This window comes from Elephantulus edwardii, unplaced genomic scaffold (genome assembly GCF_000299155.1).
Source record: "Elephantulus edwardii isolate Elephantulus edwardi_28Jun2011 unplaced genomic scaffold, EleEdw1.0 scaffold00080, whole genome shotgun sequence".
Lineage (NCBI taxonomy): Eukaryota > Metazoa > Chordata > Mammalia > Macroscelidea > Macroscelididae > Elephantulus > Elephantulus edwardii.
Window position 1 is genome coordinate 4,452,838 of NW_006399830.1, and position 8,163 is coordinate 4,461,000.

The 8,163-nt window shown below is 60.4% G+C and overlaps 1 protein-coding gene across 1 annotated transcript in view; it reads right to left on the bottom strand.

The window, feature by feature from the left end:
* Nucleotides 1-1,897: 1,897 nt before the first annotated feature.
* The window catches only part of ZNF316 (zinc finger protein 316), a 37,907-nt gene continuing 31,641 nt past the window's right edge, over nt 1,898-8,163 (bottom strand). Inside the window, exons 15-16 of the mRNA XM_006889754.1 lie at nt 2,216-4,502; nt 1,898-2,117 (exon numbers count right to left, since the gene is read on the bottom strand). Of these exons, the coding sequence (XP_006889816.1) occupies nt 1,898-2,117; nt 2,216-4,502 (2,507 nt within the window). The remainder of the gene's footprint in view (nt 2,118-2,215; nt 4,503-8,163) is intronic.

Genomic DNA, 8,163 nt, shown 5'->3' on the forward strand with positions numbered 1-8,163 from the left:
TTTCCTGACACAAAAAAAGCTTTTAAAAAGTATTTAGTTAGAGAATCTGGTAAGATCTGTGAGTGATTTAGTTTTGGGGATATACTTTGAAGATGACCAGGGCCAACCATCTTTAAATTATGCCTTACATTCTATCCCTTCCTCCCTTTATTTTAAAGGGAAGGATTAGTTACTCTGCTCTGGGACTTCCACGTACCACTAGAAAGGAGCCTTTACTTCACCCTCGACATCCTCCTTTGGGGAAGGTCTTATCTGATCATTAGGATGGAGGAGGTGAGAATAGGAGCCAGCAGGTGAGCACAAAGGCAGGTGCTGGGCTAGGGAACCTGTGCTTCCTCCATCCCTGCTGGCCAGAGCAGATAAACTCTGGATAAACTTTCAGGCCCCCGAGGCCTGGGAGTGGGGAAGGGCTGTGCCCCAGGCCCACATCCAGATCCCCATGGAGACCTGCCCTTGCCTGGACACTGTCAGGCCTAGTGTGTATGTCTCACTAGAGCATGTGGCCGTGTGGAGGGGTTCCAGTAACACTTGGAGGCGGTTAGGAAGATGAAGGCAGAAGGAATCTTGGGCCCAACTCTTGGGCCAGCCTGGCCTTGAGCTGTTAACAGGAACAGCTGAGGCCCCGCAGAAGCCTGCAGGGTCACTCTGGAAGAGCGCAATGACACGGGACCTTCTTTTCTCCATTCTTTATTAAAGCTTGGTCCTCCTGCCCCATCAGCAGGGCGGAAGCAGTTGAACCAAGAGGCGCATGGAGGGCATACACTTTGGGTGTGCTGGGGGTGAGTGCAGGGCCAGCCCTGCCCAGCCCCCTGCCCTTGGCCCCTTCTGAGGAGTTGAGAAACTGGTCAGGTAGAGAGCTGGAAATGCCCGTCGCAGAGGGACATTCCTCACCACTCCCATGGTCTCTGACCCCAGCTCTCACCACCCACCCACACCACAATCTCACCCAGCACCACCACCACCCAGGCCCACTCCCACCCACTGCAACTGAGCCTTCTTCTCCCCGCCCCCAGTCCCAGCAGCTGGGCTCTCAGCCCCCAAGGTCCTGTCTACACTACCACAGAACGAACTAGGTCTAAACAGGAATGTAACTGCTGCAGCTCTGCTCACGGCTCCTGCAAAAAGCAGGGAAGGCGGGGTCTCCCACAACCCCACCTCAGCGGCCTGCCAGTGGTTGGCAGTCCGTTTGGTTTATGCACTGTGGTAAAGGAGGTGCATCAGGAGGACCTGCGCACTCGAGTCTCGGTCTTCCACTCTGTACAGTGGGCATCTAAATGTCATGAGAAAGGCAGAGTGAGGAGACCCTACTGAAGTCGTGGGCCCCGCGTGTGAGGACATGGAGTCAGAGGCTGTGGCCAGCCTCCTGCTTTTAAATTGTTATCAATTCTAAAGAGCCAGGCACAGCCAGGTGGCGCTTTCAGAGGCCACCTGCTTCCTGAGAGTCAGACTGTGCCCCAGCTTCCGGGGTCACAATGCCCAAGGGGCCAGGACAAAACTGGAGTGCCAGCCAATCCCTGGGCCCAAGTGGGGTGAGGAGGACGTGGCTCCAGAGAGTAAGGCTTCAAACTCGCATAGGGCCCTGGAACACCTGCGGCCTATCTGCCAAGGCCAACAATTTGGCTTGTGGCTTTTTCTCCTCCTCCTCGATTTCCCAGGTTACAGCAGAGCGGCCAAAATACTCCCCATAGACAGTGACAAGGCCTCAGTAGCCCTTGTGCCAGTCCCCGGGGAGGAAGAAACATCCTTCTTTCTGGCCTCTGCCAGCCAAATGCCCAGGTCTTAATACTTTGCAGCTCGGTCAAATGACCAGAGGGTCCCTGCCTCCCTCCACTGAGGACATGGACATGGTCAGCCAAGCTCAGTGGTGACCCTCAACCACGCCATCCTCTCCTCCCCGCTAGGCCTTCCCTGTCTCGTTGTAAAACTCATGACCACTGCCATCCACGTCCACGGCATGGCTTCGGCACAGCCCTGGAGAGGCCATAATCCTCAGGGCGGCCGTCCACTGCTCTTCCCCCGCGCCCAGGCTCGTCTCTCTCGGAGCCCCCCCACACCGCTGAACTACATCGGGTGTCTCAGCCTTTTCAGGAGTGCAGCCAGAGGCTGAGGGGTGGGAGCTGAGGGGAAGGCACCGCACGCAGGACTGGGACCTCAGAGTCCCCCATCCCACAATAGTGCCTGGGCTGCCCAGCGGGTGCACCTCGTCGTCCTTCACTGGGTGGTCTCCTCGTAGGCACCTGAGGACCCTGGGAAGGTGGCCGGCTCAGAGCTGAAGCTCGTCCCACCCGCAAACTCCCGCAGGCCACTCCCATGTTCCAGCCCGAGCCCCGAACTCGCTCCTACTGACCCAGTGCCCAGACCCTTGGCCTGCACCTCGGTCTTGGGTGAAGCCGGGGTGGGTGCAGCAGCCAGGCCACGATGTGTCTTCATGTGCGTGAGCAGGTGCGAGCTCTGGGAGAAGCGGCGTCCACAGTGGCCACAGGCGTAGGGCCGCTCGCCCGTGTGCGTGCGCTGGTGCGTGACGAGCACCGAGCGCTGGGAGAAGCGCTTGCCGCACTCGGGGCACGGGAAGGGCCGCTCGCCCGTGTGGCCGCGCCGGTGCTTGGCCAGGTTGGAGCGCTGCGCAAAGCCGCGGCCGCAGTCGGCACAGCGGAAGGGCTTCTCGCCCGTGTGCGTGCGCCGGTGCCGCTTGAAGTCCGAGCTGTGGCCGAAGCCCTTGCCGCAGTCGGGGCAGCGGTGCGGCTTCTCCTCCGCGTGCGCCCACTGGTGCCGCGTCAGCGCCGCGCTCTGCCCGAAGCGCCGTCCGCACTCGCCGCACGCGTAGGGCCGCTCCCCCGTGTGCGCCCGCCCGTGCGCCGTCAGGTGCGCCCTCCGACTGAAGCCCGCGCCGCACACGCCGCACACGAAGGGCTTCTCCCCGGTGTGGCCGCGCACGTGCGCTGCTAGGTGCGAGCCGCGGGCAAAGCGGGCGCCACACTCGGGGCAGGGGAAGGGCCGCTCGCCCGTGTGCGTGCGCCGGTGGCGCGCCAGGTGCGAGCCGTACACGAAGCTCTTTCCGCAGTCGGCGCAGCGGTGCGGCCGCTCACCTGCGTGGTAGCGCTGGTGCTTGGCCAGCGCCGCGCGGCGTCCGAAAGTCTTCCCACAGTCGGAGCAGATCCATGGGGTCTCCTCCTCTGGCAGAGTGGCGGGGGCCGGCTCGGCCAGAAGACCCCCCACAGCCGGTCCAAAGGCGCGCACGCTGCCCCCGGGGCGGCCGCCCCCACCGAAGGGATCACAGGCCAACCCGGTGCCCTCCACCAGGGAGAGCGGACCTCCCAGACCCGGGAGCCTGCGCACATCAGCCGGCAGCCGCTCCCTTAAGTCTGGAAGGCCCAGCATAGGGAAGGTGTCGGGGTTCAGCCAGGACTTGGGGTGCATGGGAAAGGGGAATCCGAGCGGGTGGGAGGACGGGCCCTCACCCCCGCCAAGGCCATTGCCCAGCTCCAGGGCTCGGGTCACCGGCTCTGTGGTCTCCTTGTGCTCGGGGCTGCCCGGTGGCTCTGGAGCCTCCGGTGCCTTGCTGTCCTGGTCAGCCTCGCCTGGCCCAGGTCCCTCAGGCTCGGCTTCGGCTTCAGCCTCGGTCTCCTCGGGTCCTCCCGCCTCCCCAGGCTCCGGCCGCAGACCCTCAGTTCCGGGCTCTGCACAGGCACCTCCTCGCCGGTGGCGCTGGAAGTCGGCGCGGAGGCGAAAGGTCTGGCCACAGTCTGGGCAGCAGTGCGGCCGGTCAGCCGTATGCACCGCCTGGTGCCGCGCGAGCGCTGAGCTCTGGCTGAAGCTGCGGCCGCAGTGTGGACACGGGTAGGGCCGCTCGCCCGTGTGCGTGCGCTGGTGCGTGACCAGGTAGGAGCGGCGCCCGAAGCCTGCGCCGCAAAAGGCGCAGCGGTAGGGCCGCTCGCCCGTGTGGATGCGTCGGTGAGTCACCAGGTGGGATTTGTAGACGAAGCGCTTGCCGCAGTCCGGGCACGGGAAGGGCTTCTCGCCCGTGTGAGTGCGCTGGTGGATGGCCAGGTGCGAGCGGTACACGAAGCCCTTGCCGCACTCTTCACAGCCGAACGGCTTGACGGCGGCGTGGTAGCGCTGGTGCTTGGCCAGCCGTGAGCGGTGGGGGAACACCTTGCCGCACACGTCGCAGGTGGCCTCGGCTTGCTCATCTGCAGCACCCGCTCCCGCCGAGAACGCCCAGGGCACCAGCAGGTTGGCACCTGGCTCACGGCCAGCCAAGAAGGGCTTTGCCTCGGTCCCATCGGCCAGGATCCCGATGCTGGCAGGGTCGGGCTCCCACCCCTCCAACGTCTGTGCTGAGTCCGAGTCATCAGGTCCCCAGGTCCCGGGCACGTCTCCCACGCCGTAAGCCGCTGACCACAACCCAGGGGGTTCGTTCTCCTCCTCGGCCACCTCCGCCAGGAAGTCCTCATCATCTTCCTCTTCGTGGTCATCCATGTCGTCGGTCCAGTACCAGGCTCCTGAAAGAGACAAGGGATGAGGCCAGGAAAGAGAGGTGAGTGGACAGGCCCTACCAAACTTCCAAGGGGCCCTAGCTGTCCCCCCACTGAGGTCTTCACTGCCTGACCCATGTGGGCCAGGGACAGTAGGGCCACCGCCTTCCCGAGCTCTGTGGACAGAGGAGGTGTCAGTGCAGAAGGTCAGTGGATGCCCCCTCCCCCACAGGAAGGCTGGGGGTCATTTACTCACTGGCCTGTAGGGCTGCTCCCTCCCCCCATGATCTGCATCTTCCTGGAAGGTGGACACTTTTCAAAGTGGGTGAGCTTGCCTGCAAGCTCCTGGGAGGCATGAAGCTACTGGGTTCTGTACCCAGAAAAAAGGACCCCAAAGCCCCTTGTTTCCTGCAGGGCCTCCTGGGGCAGCACGCTGAGCCTCAAGTGTCCAGTGAGGCTCACAAGCTTAGCTCCGTATCTTGCCCTTGGAGGGTCTTCTCAGCCAGCATGGGTCGGCCAGCAGCTAGGGGGTCATGGAAGGGGCACAGGAGTGGGGTGGATGGGGATGCCCCAGGCTGAGGAGACCTAGGTGCAAGCAGTCCAGCGCCCAAATGTGCGCTTCCCAAACGTGCATGTGACACTGGGGTTATTATTCTCCCTTCAAACCTGGAACTGAAGTCTCTCCATCCCCACTTGCCTACTCCCCATGACTTCCAGCCAAATGACAGGCCTATAAAATGAGCGGTAACCCCAGGGAGACACACACTCTTTAAAATAATCAACTATACAAGATCAATAGTGTGGCGTTTTCCCAAGGAGGAAGTGCAGGGGGGGTGAAGACAATGGGACACTTTGAACGGAAGCAGGAAACACAGGGATGAAGTGGAAAGAGTGCTGTTACACAGAGGAGTCAGTCAATAGCATGAAAGAAGGTGGGCGTGAATGGCTGAGTGGGAAAGCACTTTACTCTGTAAACTGTGACTCAATACAAGTAAATGAACAGGATGCACATGAGCCCTTACAACCCGGGTGCCTCCCCAGGCTAGTGCTCAGCCTGATGCTGTCAGATCTGCACCCACAGAGATCCCACAGCAGCCACGACCATGGGGCCTGCCAGCCCCTCTCCTGCTGCCCTGGCCAGCTTCCCGGAGCAGCACCTGCTGGTTCCCTTCTGTCCCCGTCAAGGGGCTGTGCAGGGCATGGCTGGGAAGTCTGTCCTATTCGCTCATCTGTAAAATGGGTGCTGACTCAGAGGTGCTGGGGTCCATGTGTTGAACAGTAATAAACTAATGACAAACTAGGAGGAATATGGATGGGGTCATGATACTGATGGGAGGGGACTGAATGTCCCTAGCACAGCCACCACAGCAACCATGACGGACAGTATGGCCTGCTCCAGGGGTGGTCCCACTGTTCCCATCCTCACCTGCCTGTCCTTAGGAGCACTTTGTGCTGTGTCCAAGCTCATGAAGCCAGCAGCTGGAAAGGTCACACCCCCACACTGGGTGAGAAATCCCTTCCTCAAGGCTCTCGCTGTGTCAGGACACTCGCTGGTGATGCCAGTACCACTGGCTGCTACTCAGGTTAAGAAGGGCCCCACCTCAGGCCTCCACCTGCCCTGGTCTATCTGGTGTCCACCAACAAGAATCTCAAGCCCACAGCTGTCAGTCAGTCCGGCCTTGGAGCGTCCCATGTGGACAGAGGAGAACTGCTTAAAGGCTCTGCAGTCTTTAGGGAAGCAGACTGCCTTATCTTTCTCCTGGGGGGTGGCCAGTGGGTTTGAACCACTGATTTTTTGGAGAGCAGCTGAATTCTTTAACCACTGTGCCACATGGATCTGTGCATAACACAGAGGTGCGTGACATAAAGCCAGCTTCACAATTCCACAGGGAGGAACAGGCTGTTTCACTGCTCATACTTTGCAACAGTTTCTAGGTTTTCTAGAATTAGAAATGTTATGCCATGAGAGTCAAAGTGAAGTTCAGAAGGAAGAGAAAACTGTTCTGTAATTAAGACTACCTGAAACTCCTGCGCTAAGGTGTGTCAGGGCTCTGAGTGGCTCTGCCCCTATGGGACACAGGGACAAGGCCAACGTCCATCCTCCGAGCACCCACCTGGTTGTAACTGACAGCGAGACTCCCCAGATCTGGGGAGCTGGGAGAACCTCACGGGCAAGGATAAACTGGTCCCCGGGGACATGATTGGGACAGCATCCATGAGTCTCAAGGTGGCTTTGCCCTTGACACTGAGGAGGGCTCCCTGAGTCAGGTTTAATTAGAGGTCTGCCCCGTCCAAGGCAGGCAGGAGGAGACTGACAGCAGGGTCTCGGGAGCTGTGTCTGAACCACCCTGCCCCAGACCTGGCCAGAGGCCCAGAAGGCCAAGCTGGCTGCACCCTGAGAAAACTCTAGGAAGCAGCAAAGGCACTGGAGATCTCACAAGAACCCCCAGGAACCCTGGACTCTGTCCACTTCTTCCCTGCTGATAGCATGGCCCAGTCTGGAGAGGGGACGCCAGTGTCACCATTGACATGGGCTGTCCCAGAGTGTGAGGAAGGTTCAGAGGGTGTTTGCTGCTCTGAGATCGGATCCAAGCCATCTTTTGGGTCTTAGTTCTGGTCAGAGGTCCCTTGGCCAGAAAGCACAGGATGGGGCCAGTGTGGGCAGGTGGGGTGCCTATCCTTTTCCAGTGGCTGGGGCGGGTGAAGTAGGCAATGTAAGAGGTTTCCCTGAAATATCTGCGACAAAGGACTCAACCTGGGAGGTGACTGATCTGGGCCCTCAGAAGACTCTGCTGACCTGCAGGGGCTTCTGGGTGGAAGGCAGAAGTGGGGACCAGGCAGCCTCTGGGGAGGGGCCTTGTCAGGCCGGGTGGTGGGGACATTTTATTGGCCACATGTTCTAAATTGGGGCAAGTGAGATTCTGATGGGCAGAAGTTTCTGGCCCTTCACGATGGTCAGTACCAGGGGCTGGTGGAGGGCGTCCACAGAAGCTGGTGGGAAGCCAGCCAGGGGCAAGGCTCTTCTGGGCCACTACGACAGGCACCCTCAGAAAAGGGAGGGACCCTGCACCTTAAGCCAGGTTAGAACAAGGAAGGTGGGAGAGGCAGGATCAGAAGAAGGAAGGAGTTAGGCAGCCTGGCTGGGGACCTGGCGAGGGGACAGGGGCGCTGAATGGAAGGAGCCATCAGGTCGATTCAGGAGGTGGCAGGCACCAGGGGAGGTGGTCACGGCCAGATTTCCAGAGTCCTGTGGGGCCTAACTTGTCAAGAAACACAAGCGAGGTCCTCAGGGCCCACTAGGATCTTGCAAAACCACAGCAATGCGACCCGGGCTGGGACAGTGTCCTGCTTCCCCGAGGACTACAGAAAGAGGAGGCCAGAGGTCACCAGGCCCACAACAGGAGCAGCTGCACCCGGGAGGAGCGCCCGCCTTAGAACAATCCAGCACAGAGCCCACTTGGGCGGCATCTGTCCAGGGAGGGCTGGGAAGGCCGGGAGGAAGGACAAATGGAAACTGGAATCACAAGGAGGGTGTGGAAAGGTGTAGGACATGCTGAGGACTACAGTGTGACAGACCCTCACACGGCCCGTCAGACCCTCACACGGCCTCTCAGACCCTCACACAGCCCCGTCACAGACCCTCACATGACCTGTCAGACCCTCAAACGGCCCATCACAGACCCTCACA